Consider the following 15748-nt stretch of genomic DNA (forward strand, 5'->3'; position numbering starts at 1 on the left):
GGTGCTGCACAGAGGAGACGCTCTGTCCAAGAAAGATGTGACTGAAGTATTGGAGAATGACTCAGCATAAGGGTTCTGGTGGCCGTTCCCCATAGTGTCACTCCCTGGACCTCCAACTTGACACTCTCCTCACACAGAACCAGTCCTCTCAGCTCTCCCTCCTCTGGAACCCCAGGTAAGTGGCTGTGAACAATATTTTCTGCATGGGCCCTTTAAGACGGAGCCTGTTATCTCCAAGAGTTCAGTCTCTTTCTCGCAGAAAGAAACCTTGTTCTTTTCACCACCAAATGCTGTCTGGGTGCCTCTTCTAGGCTCTGGAGCTCTAGGCTGGGGCTCTGGGCCTGGGGCTGAGCACCCACACCTCTCAGGGTGACCCTCCCTGCAGTGAGAGTCCCTCCAGACCCTCCGCTGCAGCTAACTCCTGGGAGCGGGGCAGCCCTTTCCACGTCTCTGCCCTTCCTACCAGTCTCGGTGTGGCTTCTTCTGTGATCCTTGGTTATAGAGTCCTCTTCCTTTAGTCCAAAGTTGTTTTTTCAAGATGATTATTCTTAAGTTAAATTGTAATCCAATTTGGTCCTGGGAGATGGCAGTTAGAACATCCACCTACTCCATCGCCATCTTGGAATCTCTATCTTAACATCTTAGATTTTAAAAAGCTCAGGCAAAGAAGGGATGGGACAGTTGACAAACCATTTAAAAGAAGTTGGGACTAACAGAGGCAGGCCTCACAAACTTAGAATGGTGGACAAGTGAATTTGAGTTTGCCCTGATTGAGTTTGAGAGTGTTATGAGCCTGCCAGAACAGGGAACTCCATTCTGCCAGAATGGAGACTCATTCTCAGGGCAGCAGCTGGGCCACTGAAATGATTCTTTTAAATTGTTTTCTTACTTTTAAAAAGCCAAAAGCAAAAGCAAAAACTGTTAATTCCCATTTGAAAGCCAGATCTTACTCTCTTTTGAAGTTAACAAATGTTAATTTTGTGAACATAAAAACCATTTTATTTGGATAATTAGCAATTTATCTCTACACAAAAAGGAGGAAGATGAGAAATCCTTTTAAATGCTTCTTTTATTTCATTGGTTGTACATTGGGTGAGTGAACTGAATATTACAACCAAAACATAAAATTGATACAAATTAGACTCCTGTTTACACTGTAAGGTAATGAATGAGGGAATTAAGTGTTACAGAAAGATTTAGTAGAAATGTTACCAGTGGTATGGCTGAAAGAATATTTTGGTGAAGTGCTATTATATCCTGAAAACCAAGAGTGAAATGTAGTTCCCATACAAGTGACGAGTTCATCTCTTAACTACAGTATTTGTTGAATTGCTATCTTTATGTCTTGGATATTGGTGATTTTGTTTTTGTAATTAAACAAAGCATTTAAGATTTATTCATCATAGTCAGACTTCTGAATATAAACAAACTTTTGGCAAATAATATTTATACAGAAAAATAGTTTTAGATCCTCTCAAATCCCAGAATTATTCTATAAAATTACATTATAAATAAATAAAAAGCAAAATCTGTTGTACATATATTTGTACATCTATGCATTTGCCTTGCCTCCTCCTTATCGTAAATGGCATATTTATGACTCTGCATATTATAATCACAATTCTGGAAAATGGATATCATAGTAAAAATACAGTCCTCTATATCTGTTTGGGGATACAAGTGATGTTTTTGATGCTCCATTATTAAAGGGTTGAAATAGTTGTGTGCTAATAATTTTTAACATCAAAATCATGAAAAAAAGAAAAAATAAAAACATTACAACAATTAGTCTACAAAAATATTTCAGTGATTCACATAATTTACCTTTTAGTAATGTATACTATGTATTCAATGAGTTTAAGTGAATTAACAAATAAAAAAAGAAAAGAGAACATAAATTTGAATGTCTTAGGCAAGTTGTAGCGTAACTACATTGTTATAGTTGAGAAAACTACAAATATCAATAATACATAAAGATGAAGCTAACAAAGAAATACAAGTTAGATACGATACTTTCCCACAAATTAAAACAAACATTAACAATACAAGCACTATGTAAGATTACACTTTGAATGTGATTTTTTTGATAAGGTTATCAAATCTATGATAGAAGATAGTCATTAGACTTTGACTAACATGAATTAAAATGATGAGGTTTTTTTTTTCTAAAAAAAATGATATGGTTGGTGCATATAGTTTTCAGAACAGGCGATGATGCCAAAATTTAAAATATTTTACATTCAATCTCAAAAGTCAAAATACTTCAATCACTAATATGTTCACAAAGAAAATGGATGTTTTAAACAATTACAAATAATATTCATTTATAACAGCTGTTTTGTTTTTTAAACAATAATTTAAAAACTATGTAGTTTACTGTATAGGCTATGTGCAACATATAAAATGTAAAATATGAAATATTTGGTACGATAGTGCTTAAAATTTTAAAACAAACTTTCTGAACAAAATTTAATTGTATCACTATTACCTTGAAGATAACCAAGTATTTAAAAAAGTAAACAACATTAAAATATGTTTCATCCATATATAGTATATATATGTATGTGTATATATAATATGTATGTACTTGTATTAAAGTTTTTTATACTTTTGAGACATAAAATATGCTTTAAGGTGAAAGAATTAAAAGGACTAATTTTTCCATGCTGTAGTCAGTTACAACCCTTTAATCCAACTTTTTGAAATGTGAAACAGTAATGGATTTTTTATAAAGTGAAACTATCTACTTTTTGTTTATATAGTAATTTAGATTAAAGTCACAGTCAAATTTTCAGTGACTAAACTCAAACATACTTAAGTTAGAATATTATACAGATCTCCTCACCTACAGCTTCCTTGTTTGACTAGGTTTTTAGTTTAGAAGAGTTATTCTGTAACAGGCAAACGGATGGTGAGTTTGAAAGACTAATCCCTCAGATTAGACTGTTGGCATGGGCCTCTTATTCTTGTCAAGCTGGATGAAGTCTGGCAAAATCTAGGCACTTCTACAAAGTCTCTCTTATAAAACAACTTTAAAAATATACTTGTAAAATAATACCTTCAAGACTTTGTTTGGTGGGGTATGAAGCTCATACCGTGCAAAGTTTCTTTTTCAATCTAGTTAATGTTATTCTAGAATCACATGATTCAATACGGCGTCTCCAGGCAAACCAAATACCACACTTTGATGTGTCCCCAGTACTTGTGCTTGAATTTCCATTCAAATTTTAGACCTGCAGGACAGGTATCAGTTTTTTACTTCACTTCTCATCTTTGCTGCAGCATTCATGTCAAGAAGTGAAACATACCCTTTGATCCAGTGGAAAATGAAATGACAGTTTCATAATTGGAGTTGGAATTAAACCTGCCCTTGGAATAGGTTTTTAAACTAATGCTAATTGTTTATTGCTAACTTTGATATATTCTGAGTTGAAATGAGTAAATTGGTTGGACTTTCTGCATCAGCTATAGTTATGGAGATAAGACAATATTCCTAGGACAGAAACTATGTTTAGAAACCCTTTAAAAGTAAACTTTATCCTTTATGTCTTTAAACATCACAGCTGGTCTCAGGTAGTTAACTATCTTAGGTTGGAATATACTAAGCATACCATATTTAATACTCATATATGATATAGCAGCACTAGCTTCTTAGAGTTGTGGTCTGTCCAGAAGAACTAAATCTTTATTTAGCATGCAGTTTGTGGCAATTCTATTGAGGAGGAAACAGGATAGTATGTACAGTAACAATGTTTTGTTATTCTCAATGCAGATTCTTGGCATTCCATTCCATTTCTGCTGATTATTTCAGAATTATCTGTTAAAAAAAAAGATAAGTGCAATTTAGACTTTCTTCTGTGAGGGAAAATAATGAGTTTAAGATCTACTCTTTGAAAATAACATTTGAAAATAGAAATTTTCTTCAACTATTCATAATTTTGATGCAATTATAATTCTGCACAATCCCCACCCTTCATACTGAAAAATTATATACTTAAGCACTTCTGTTGTGTGGCCACTATAAAGAATGATGCTTCAAATGTACAGTATTTTCTGTACATCTGTGACAGCATATATGTGGACATGCAGGGTGTTTAGATCTTAATTTCTTTTTTTTTTCATTTTTTCTTTATATCTCTTTATTATATGTTCACATTATCCTTCAATTAATATTTGTTAAGGTGATTAAGAAAGTCTAATGAGAGAATTAGTTTGTATGTGAAAATTTGTTTATAAATTTAAAGGCAAATATTTAAAAATGTGTAAGAAATTAAGTATTCTTTATTAACTTGCATTTATAATTCAAAGATGTGTTCCCATGAAAAGTAATTTTATTCCCAACATATAACAACAAATTTCAAATTCAGGGAATTTTTTAATGTCTCATATTAAAGAGAAAAAGGGATACTATTCTAATAAAGCTGTTAAAACATTCTTACTACTCCAAAAGCACCAGTAACAGCTAAACTATCAAATGTGCACAATGGTCTCTGGAGTTTGATCCCTAAGTTGATTCCAACTCCATACCTTTGCAGAGGGGTGGGGAGTTTGCCCTGGGTGACCCAGTCCACTAAATGTCAAGCTTAACTGCCAAACTTTTAACATATTCTAATGAAAATATTTATTCTTTGTGAAATGTTTTGAACAAACTTTGTGCAATGAATCTTTGTTTAGGAAATAACCAGTAAAATTTTTTGTGGTCAAGATAAGCTAATATTCCTGTCCAGTGGAATCTATTTCTTATTAAAGGCCTCATTTCTATAAAGATTATTTTATGTTCCATCATGTTAGAATTCATAATTGTGGATATTTTCCTTTAAGTGAGTGTTCCTGTAGTTTATATAAAAGTTTTAGTATAAACGCTCAAATAGTTTCTCCCATGAAATAAATATGAGTATCCTTATTTTATTGGAACATACAGATGTAGATGTACATGAAATTGATAAAAATAAAACTTATTTATATTAAATATTTATGCTAAACAGAAACTCAGAACTTCATAAAATGTCATTTTTTGTTTTTTAAAAAATTCAAGGAATTTAAAATTAATTGGGAAACATATTCCTTGTCTCATTTACTGATAGGCAAATAAAAATAATAAGATATGATTTTACATACAAATATCAAAATATTTTTGAATAGTTATTACAAATAGCTAATATTCAAAAATTTCAGATGTTAATATCATAACTTCATTATTAGAGTTAGCTGCCTGATTATTAAATAAGAATTATTCTATTTCATCCCTTAGCTTCAATGATGCCTGTAAGGTTTCCAAATAAGAATGTGTCTAGGATTTCAAATCATGTCCTGTTTTTCTTTCTTCTTTCCTTTTACTTTAGCAAGAGTCTCTCTAAAATATTTATAAGAAAATATCTTGTAGTTTCTTGAATGGATATATAGTAATATGTATTTTAGAATATACTCATACTCTTGCTTACTAACTGAAACTAACATTCCATATATAATGAAATTTCTAACCATTTGGGAAAAAAGTATTCTACAGAGAGCCCAGCAATGAGCAAATTTATATTATGGATATTGGTGACAACAATGCTTTGGATTGTATTTGACAAAGAGACATGTATAGAAGCCCACTTTTAATTGAACTGTAAATCAGCCTTGAAGTTAACTAAAAGCATTAACTGGACTCACCCAGACTCCTTTTCCCCTCTGCCCCATCCTATACACAATCCATTATATGGATAAAGACATAAATAAAAATGACTGCTGGTACTATGGAACTCTCAGCTCTTATAACTGCCTCACATGTTGGCCAGAAAACTCTGACCATACCCTGGTCTATGTCTTTGTCTATCTGTGGGTTATTTATGTGGTATAAAAAAATGAATCATGCTCCTCGCAGTTGTGAGACTCAAGAAGTTCAAGAGATTTGATCTTAGAAGGCAGGAAAGGTTTGAGTGTTTAATTCTTTTTGGTGGTAGCATTTTTCTTGAAAATATAATTTTATTATTAATTTTCATTCTGTCTGAGAAATATAGCTTGCCAGGACAGTCTGAATTAACTATACTCTGGGGTGAAATACGTTCTGGAAATTTAGACAGAATAGGAATCCAGATGAGGAACAGTTATCAACTAAGTGCCTCTGATTTAACTCTTGCCTGTCTGCTTGCTGCTTCTGATGTGAGAAGACATATGGCATCACGGGCGCTGAGAGCCCAGGGGAGGTCAGGCCAGACCCCAGCTGGATGAGTACCTCAGGAGGAAGAGGATGGCCAGTGTGTGTGTTCAGGGGAGGGTGTGGAGAAAGAGGGATCTTCTGTCTAGTTTTTAATATGGCTTTTCTTTAGTCAGATTATATTTTTAATTTGCACCAAAGAAACATAATTTAAAATAAAATGAGTAGATATATTTTGTTTCCTGTTCCTTCTCCCCAGAGATTTTCTTCCATACTAGTTCTCTGTGGACACATAAAGAATATTCTTTACATAAAAACTTCTTTGATTTCCATTGCAATTTTAATGGGTCAGGAGCTTTAGAAGGTACCTGAATATTTCAACAAAGATACAAAAGATAATTCCTAAAAGAACATGTTTATAAATGGCCCAGGAACATGAGTCTCGAGTCTGACATTGACAAGACCTAATCCTGAGCTTGTCCATTTAAAAAAAATGTTCATTAAACCACAGTTCACCAAAGTGACTTTGACAGTCTGGCTGTCAGTGGCATCCTTTCTGCCCTCAACTCATCAGAGCTGAGGCTGATATATTCAAAGTTCCTTCCTCAACCTCCCAGCACTGCAGCCCATGTTTTCTTGTAAGGAGCAATTGAAAACTCTTGGGGTCTGCCAGAGTATGTACAAGTCAGAGAAATAGCCACCACACTGGGTCCACTAAGAGTGTACTCTGAAATATCCTTAATGACTGTTTTACTTTAATAAATTGATTTTCCAGGAAGTGCTCAGAAATTTTTACCAGAGCCTTAACAACTAGTTCCTTATTACTGGTTATATTTTACAGACATGGAAAAAGCAGCACAAACAGTTTTAATCAGCTTCCGTGATGTTCCAAGTGCTTGTACAAGCCAGCATGAGCTTAGAGACGTTAGTTCACTCTGCTCACTGGCATGGGAGTCCCCTCCAGGGGTTAGTGACGAGTCTGTGAAGGGACTAGGGGAAACAGAGATTCCAAAGAACATGTCTGTGCCTCTTATGATGCCAGTGGAGGGTGGTGCTCAGATCTCCCCTGGGAGCTTGGGAATTGAGGAAAAGGTAGACAATAGTGTTGGGCCTAGAGCAAAGGGAGCCTGGAGCACTCGATGGGATTGTCAGAGGAGCCAGATGGAAAGAAATAGCTGAGGTACAAGCTGGGGCTGCCAGGCCACTCTGCTGTGTGGCCAATCACACCCTACCCCAGGTCCTTTCAGATGGATGCTGCAATGTCTGCTTACAGCAACAGAAGTCCCCACCCACACACAGGTCCACTGCTTGTATTGATTTCTGCTTATCTCCTTGATAGACTAATCCTTCAAATAAGTATTATTTTGTATAACAGAATCATGACAAAGTAGGGAGTTAAAGTATTAAATAGGACTAGCCAATTTAATGTAGTAAATTAAAATCTTGAACTGAAAGCATTAATTTCAATTCCTTTCCAACTGAAAGAAGAACCTACAAGATTGGTGATTCTCTCTTTTTATTTTAAAGGCACACTTGATTCAGATTATGAGTAATCTGAAAAATTTATTTAATAAATTTTTAGTGGACCCTCTAGTTTTAACAAGAATATCTGTGATGCAAAAATATCAGTTGGCTGCAAGAGTCTCCTTATCATTGAGCATCTCTTCCAGGTGGTTGGATCTAAGAATCTGATGATTCTGCTTAATTCACATCCATCAATTACTCCTATATGAACCAATGCACACTAAACCTCATATTTCTTTACTGAAGACAAAGCATGAATAGCCTCAAAGAACATTACATGAGTTGTTCCCTATCAAATGTGTTATGAGCAGCCATTCACTATCCCTGCACCCTCAGTGAAGAACTTAACCACTGTTTCATAGTGCAATGGTAATCAAGCTTATTTAAAAAGAACTGGGTTAGATAATGTCTAAATACTAAGCCTCTGGAGCCAGACAGGAAAGGTACCTAGTGAGTGGCTTGGGTAGGGAGTGTTGCAGTCGAAAGGGTCTATGTCTAGAAACAGTGGAGCAGCAGCTACTCAGCTCTTACCAATTGCTACCTTCAGAAACCTGAGGCTTATGTTGCTTGACCTTTCCATTTTCCAAAAAAAGCTGGAAATTCAGCAACTAATTCACATTATACAAAAAAAAAAAAAAACCAACTGTGGATCAAATGCATCTTTGGGCTGAATGCAGCTATGAGCTGCTGGTTTGTGTCCTTTCTGAGCCTTAGTTTCTTGGAGGAGATACCCACTAAGCCTAGATCACTAGCTTCCTGAGCCAGACAGCAGCCAAGGCTGTAGGCAACTGATAGGGCAGCAGTCACCACTGCTGGGCAGGAACAGAAGAACAGGCATAACGGAAGTTAATCCTGCAACTTTCAGACATTTGGCTTTCACCCAAAGGAACAGAGTACTTGACCAACAGGCACCCTCTACTTAAGAAGAATATACTATTCTTCCCTTGACTGATTCACCAGATAGAAAATATACTGCTCACAAAAATTAGAGGATATTTCAAAATGAATATAAAGTGATAAAAAAAGGCATTCGATTTTTTTTCATTAAACAAGAACATCAGAAGAGCAAACAAGTCAAAGAAAGTTGTTCTATTTTGCAAATGAGATGCAAAACCAACTTTTATTTCTTTGGTGAAAATGCACTACACAAAAGGCTGAACGTACTGGAGTATCTGGACGTACCTTGATCACCTAATTTCTGTGAGCAGTGTATATGCATGTTGCCACATCTCTTCCAAGGTGAGGATGAGTTTAGGCACAGCCATCCCAGTGCCCTTACCCTTGGTGGGCACTTGAGAAAAGCTGGCCAGAGTGAGAAATGCTTTTGGTTGGGAGCAGAATAGTCTGCAGAGGCTGGAACACTGTCTTGATCACATCAGTATCAGAAACTCAACAGCTGAACTAACCAGCTCTCATGCAACAGCGTACAAATGAAGAAAAATCAATGAAGAATTTCCTCACTTCATCAGAGGTATCAATATTAATGTCTTCTGAGTATTCTACCTTGTGACTGATCTCCAGGAACTGAACATAAGAATAATTCTGGAAACTGGGAGCTTCTAGATGACTTCTAGAAATGTTCACACTTCTTTTACAAATATGTCATTGCAAAGATTCAGGGATGTCAAATGTGTTATCTTTTAAAATGTTAGCTAAGTATCAAATTCACTAAGAACTCTTACTGTTTGGCTTAATTGAGAGGAAAAACTTTTCAGTGAAAAGACACACTTCCTATGGATCCAAACTACAGAACATTTAGAAAAGTGTTAGCATGGATGTTTTAGTTAAATTCTCCTGTGAAAAGCCATCCAATAATCTCTCTGTAATGTTGAGTTTGAAGAGGTAAATAATATGTACATTATGCAATGTTTGGGTGACTTTGCTGAAATCTGAAGGAATCACTAACATGGCTACTCAAATAGATGTTTTCAAGCAGGGCTTCCGCACTTATTAGGTCCACAGCAAAAATGAATTTTGTAAGCATGGGGCAGTGTTCCATTCACCTTTACATCTGAGAGTCTGAGATGGGGCTGGGCACATAAGAGGTACTTAGTAACTGCTGGTTGCACAAAGGGCTGAACAAATAATGATTTACTGTTGGCATTAACAGAAAACTGATAGACCACTCATAAGTCAGATGTAGCAATGGAGAAAGGAGAAGAGGCCTTTAGATAACATATGTATAAACATTCCTCCCCATTCCTCCACCCCTATTATATACAGGTAAAATAAAAAACATTCTGGGCTAGGGGCAGTATCACTCACAGAGGATGGAACCATGGCAGGTAAACAAAAGAAAACTGCCAGACTTGGTTGATTTCTTAGATATCTTTTTCCATGGTTACAAGGCCCTGTTCCCTCAGGAAGTAATTAAAGAAAGGATGTTTCACTGGCTTTTTAAACAAAACTTATTGATTTAGAAATAGAAAACTGAATGGAATTTCTAAAAATATGGCCAAGCTAAGGAGGCTTGCCTTATGCTCACCATCCAAAAATCTTTTTATTCTTCAGTTTTTTTATTCTGTCACATATGTTCTCCTTCACTCTCCCCAATGGTATCCCCCCTCCAGTCTCTGCACTGTTTGAGACTCTCTCCCTCTCCTCTCTAGTACTCCACATGTCTTCTCCATGGCAGCCATTACTGTGTGAAATTTCCTGATTTTGTCTGAGATGCAAAACTTGTGAAATATTTTGATTGAAGCAAACTGTACAAAGGCAGAGAGAGGGACATCTCTACATGTTTGGCTACAAAGTAACTCTGTACTTAATCATAGTATGGGTTGCTATGGTCAAATGCAAATATCTTTAGTTTCTTGATGGACATAGTCATCAGAGCAATTTTAATGATGTGTTACTAAATGAACAATTCCAGGAAATTTGGCCAATTTCAAGACTACTCATAAACTTTAATTCTATAAAAAGTCCAAAGGTAATCGGTGGTATATAATAAGTTTAAAAAGTACTCATATTATTGGAAGGAATATTGTTCTAAGGGATGGCAGTGTCTTCTGACATATTTGACTCATTTTCAAAAGGGATTTTTGTGTATGTAGGTAAGGAATAAACTGAGGTTGTGGGAAAAAATTCTTAAAATCACAATTGGTTTCACTCTTGAGAAGAGCAACCTAAGGCTGGTTGGAATGTCCACAATATTTAACAGACCTTAAAAGAGTATTTAGTCAGGATTATTGTTTTGCCCTCTGTCATTAATAGAAGGTTTACATTCAAAGCTCTAATTCCTTTGTTTTAAATAACATATCATTTTGTTGATGACTCATTTCTGTCTAATGTTTTCCATTCTGTGATTTTTGAACAGAAAGACTTTCAGATATACTTTCTAATATATGAAAAATTATTTAAAATATTAATAATTGAGTTATTACATGAAAGGCAATTAACATTGGCCTCACTAAAGATTACTGACCAGGGCCCACATTAATATTATCTGGATAAAATACATATATAGAAATTCTTGACTTAAATAAGATCTTGTTCCTTGAATAAACCCAGGTCACATGTGGAATCAGCTAGACTCTTAAAAGTAGTTTAATGAGGCTTTGATCATGATCCTCTTCTACAGCCCCACCCAAGCCTCTCTCAATCCCAACTCTCCTGAGAGAATTCTGAGGACCATTTCTATTGCTTTCATGGTGAGATGGGAATCTAATCCTCAGATCATCTAAACATCCATGTTATCCAAGGTTGGCTTTTTCACCTATAGGATATAAGTGAGAAAGAAAGTAAAGGCATATGAGAGGAGAATTATCTCATGTGCTTTCCCCTGATGCTATAGAAGTGTTAAAAACAAAAACACATTCAGGAGTGCTGTGTGACTGTCCAGGAGGAAAGGAGCTATTGAAATCATGTTTGGATTGCAGGGCCAGAGGTCAAAACAAAACAAAACCCTAGACTGCAAGGGCCACATGGCAGCTGGGAAAAAAGAAGTAGGCAGATCAAGACATAGCATTCAAGGAAAATAAGAGTATGGGATGAATGCATTTGGTCATCACCCGGGAACAGGTCCCAGCTTTTATCTTCCTATTTATCACCTGATATTTTTTACTTCACTGTACATCACATTACTACTCCATAAGCCTTCCCCAATGAACACTGCAATCATGGAATTCACCATGTTATACTGGCTTCCATACTACCAGCAGGTGGAGAAGGTGAAGGTCTTTCCTGACATACAGCTCTCTGGGGGTCTGAGTTATGAGTATGCTTTTGACATCTTTCTTGAATCTAAAAGATAGAGAAATACCTGTGAACATGGTATTTGGCCAGCTCCATGCTGTTAGCATAGTATTATCCTTGAGCAATGTCATGAGTAAAACTAGTGTAGACCAATCTAGACACCTAACCATCAAGTCCATCACTGTCTGTATAAGAAAATTATTTGAGTTCCAAATCAAGTGACAAAGGAAATTTTGAACAAACATTTTAAAAATTATGGTTTGTGTGTGTGTGTGTGTGTGTAATTTTCTTTTTTGTATTTTTCCAAAGCCAGAAACCAGGAGGCAGGCAGACAGACAGACTCCCGCATGCGCCCGACCGGGATCCACCTGGCATGCCCACCAGGGGGCAATGCTCTGCCCATCTTGAGGGGTAGCTTTGCCGCAATCAGAGCCATTCTAGCGCCTGAGGCAGAGGCCACAGAGCCATCCTCAGCACCGGGGAAAACTTTGCTCCAATGGAGCCTTGGCTGCGGGAGGGGAAGAGAGAGACAGAGAGGAAGGAGGGGGGGAGGGGTGGAGAAGCAGATGGGCGCTTCTCCTGTGTGCCCTGGCCGGGATCATACCCGAGACTCCTGCACGCCAGGCAGATGCTCTACCACTGAGCCAACCAACCGGCCAGGGCCATGGTTTGTATATTAAAGAAGGCTATATTCCTCTACTAAAGCAAGAAACAATATATAATATTGGGGCCCACTATTTAATAAAATATTCTAAAACTATAGAAAATATAAAATATTTTCTAAAAATATTATATTTAGAATAGTTATAGTGAGATGATTTATGGAAAGACTCAGAGCAAGTAAAGCTATCTGTGATTAAATAAGCTGCTCACAGCTGAGACTATTTCACTGAAGGTAACCTCTGGACATGAAGGTAGAGTCTATGAAAAATTTTTTTATACTTTAAGAAAGCAGTTTAGGCAGCAACTGAAAATAAAATTTAAAAGTACTCATTTATACCTGCTCTTTTCAATATGGCATTTTCCTCTCATAATAAATTGATGATTCAGGCAAAAAAAAAAATCACAGAAAGATCTTGTTGTATTCAACATAAAGTTCCCAATCCAGCTCAATGCTCTGCCTTTGTATCCACTACCATTATGTTAGACTTAGAATCCTGGGCACATTTTGACTGTACTATTCATTTTAACAGTGGAGCAGAATGTATAATTCAGCCTGCTAAGAATTGGCTTTTAAGATAGTAAGGCAGAAAAGTAACCAACTGCTAAGATTCAGTAACAGGAATGGTAAGATTCATTTATGTATAGGACATGAAGTATGTCTTTTAATCATCTTCTCGAACTGGTGGGATAACAGAGGCATCTAACAAAATTTCCAGTGGAATTTGTTTTGTTTTTAGTTCTTTGCCTGTGTGTGTGTGTGTGTGTGTGTGTGTGTGTGTGTGAGAGAGAGAGAGAGAGAGAGAGAGAGAGAGAGAGAGAGAGAGAGAGAGAGAGATTAACAAAACCACTCAATTGTGTGGAAAATCATGGTGCAAAGGAAAACCAAAAGGAATCCTGGAGAGGAATATCAGGAGGTTTCTCTGTGCCACCGACCAGCTTTGTGACCCTCTGAGCCTTAATTTTTCATTCTGCTTGTATCATAATGGCTCCTCTGCGGTGTGGTGGGTAATTAAACCGGGTTAGCATCTGTCCTTCCTAATAACTCCCCAGGAAGTGCCAAAGTGTCCTGGTATAATAGATAGCAAAATGGATATCAAGGAAGAAAATATATAAAGAATGAAATTCTCTTTTATTTGACTAGTAACTGTCCTCCCTCAGAGCTCAAGGTTAGGCTCATTCTTTCAGCATCTCTACTTTTTGAGATGATCCTTATTATATAATAATTACTTTGACACTAAGTATGTTCATGTTGGCTTATTGCCTGTCCTTCTGACTATGTAAAACCCATGAGAACAGGGATGGTTCTGTTCAATACTATATTTCCAGAATTGTGAATTTTACAAGATACATAGTGGGGTCTTAATAAACATTTGCTTGGAAAAGGTATGAAGATGTGTTGCCCCTGAGTAGACACTGGGATTTGTATGGCGTGGCATCTCAGTACAGCTCCAGCTTCTAACAGACATCGTTCACTGAGGGAGAATCTGCTTTTGCACTCAGTTATCTGCTTCGCTTCATGAAAACAGAGCTCTTCAAGGAAAACATGGCAGCAATAAAGAAATTTTTAATGTAAAAAGGATAATTTTATACCATGGATTTAATAAAACAAAAACTTAAGTACAATGGGTCTCTTTCTTTTTTTTCTTTATAAATATTTTTTTTAGATTTTATTTATTCACTTTTCAGAGAGAAAGAGAAGAGAAAGAGAGAGAGAGAGAGAGAGAGAGAGAGAGAGAGAGAGAAGGGGGGAGGAGCAGGAAGCATCGACTCCCATATGTGCCTTGACCAGGCAAGCCCAGGGTTTTGATCAGTGACCTCAGTGTTTCAGGTCAATGCTTTATCCACTGACTGTGCCACCGCAGGTCAGGCCGGAACATTTTTCTTTTCAATTCTAATCCCTTCATTTTTGGAGAAACATCTAGTTAGATCTTTTGCCCAATGTAAAAAAATGTGCTAAAATAGGCATAGCATAAAATTTGCCATCTGAACCATTTTTAAGTGTATTGTTCATGACCATGGCATTAAGTACACTCACATTGTTGTGCAACCATCACCACTACCCATCTTCAGAACTTGTCCTCCTTCTGAGCTGCAACTCTATAACCATTACACGATAACTTTCTATTCCCCTTTCTTGACAATACTTAATTCCTTCCCCCCCCCCCTTTCTGGCCGTTCTTTATATCCTTTCCATTTCTGGCTTCAAAATGTGATAGATCCCTGGCTCTTCCTGTATGCTCACCTGAATCACCACTGACTTCCTTGTCTTGCTCTCTGGTTTTATTCTATGGTTTGACTCACAATTCAATTAACTTTTTAGTCGCTCTTTTCACAGTTGCTTCCTCCAGGCTGCCCCAAACATTCATTTTCAACTAGTGATAGTTAGCCTGAGGTTGATAAGTAAGGCCCTGTGGAAATGGTGGGGAAAAAATAGTATCTCGACTTTTAAATTATTGTTTAAGAAATGAAAATCCCAGGTGAGAGGACGCCTTTCGGTAGACCTTTCCCAACCTAAAGTAACTTGCAAGCTTACCAGCCGGGGAAGGGCGAAATGATGCCCTACACATCTGCTTCTCTACTGGACTGAAATTTAAATTTCCTTGGTCTCATCAACCAACAATATTTCAGACCATTTCTGATATTACACTTGGATGTTATAAGGTTCTACTAGAACTTTCTTCTTAAATTGTTAAAACATTTAAGATCAATAGTTAAAACTCAGAGTTAGAAGTTATTAAGGGAACCATAGGAAGAAGTTAATCCTAATCCTACAGTGGCCATAATAATCTCTAATATAACTCAAATACAGTGGACACATTAAGATAACAGAATTTGGAGGCAGGCAAATATTACTTCTAAGATGATCCAGCCACTTCCTACTTCTTTACTTTAAGTAAATTATTTTTTAAGACTTGCTCTCTTTTGGAAAATAGATGCCATTTTACAGTGTTCTTCTGAGTAGTAAATAAAACAATATATATAAAGTAACCAATATGTAATAGTGGTTTTTGATGAATGTTGGTTTCCTTTTCTTAGTTATAATCCTAAAAAAAAAATTTGGTTTCAACTTCTATTTAAATAGGCATTCAAATAATAATATTGTATATTTAAATATTATATGATCTGTATGACACTCTATATGTGTTGTCAATAAACTTGGTTTTTGGTGAGACAAAAATTTAAAAAAAAATTTAATACACTTACTTCCCTTTCTGAGTATATACATCC

The 15748-nt window shown here is 36.2% G+C and overlaps 1 protein-coding gene across 8 annotated transcripts in view; it reads right to left on the minus strand.

Annotated features, from left to right (window-relative positions):
* Positions 1 to 1051: 1051 nt before the first annotated feature.
* MBNL2 (muscleblind like splicing regulator 2) overlaps positions 1052 to 15748 on the minus strand; it is a 162786-nt gene continuing 148089 nt past the window's right edge. For all 8 annotated transcript variants that reach the window (XM_066380666.1, XM_066380667.1, XM_066380664.1 and 5 more), the window contains one exon: positions 1052 to 3817. In XM_066380666.1, the coding sequence (XP_066236763.1) occupies positions 3690 to 3817 (128 nt within the window). In that variant the 3' untranslated portion in view covers positions 1052 to 3689. The remainder of the gene's footprint in view (positions 3818 to 15748) is intronic.

The sequence above is a fragment of the Saccopteryx leptura genome, chromosome 4 (assembly GCF_036850995.1).
Source record: "Saccopteryx leptura isolate mSacLep1 chromosome 4, mSacLep1_pri_phased_curated, whole genome shotgun sequence".
NCBI classification, from domain to species: domain Eukaryota; kingdom Metazoa; phylum Chordata; class Mammalia; order Chiroptera; family Emballonuridae; genus Saccopteryx; species Saccopteryx leptura.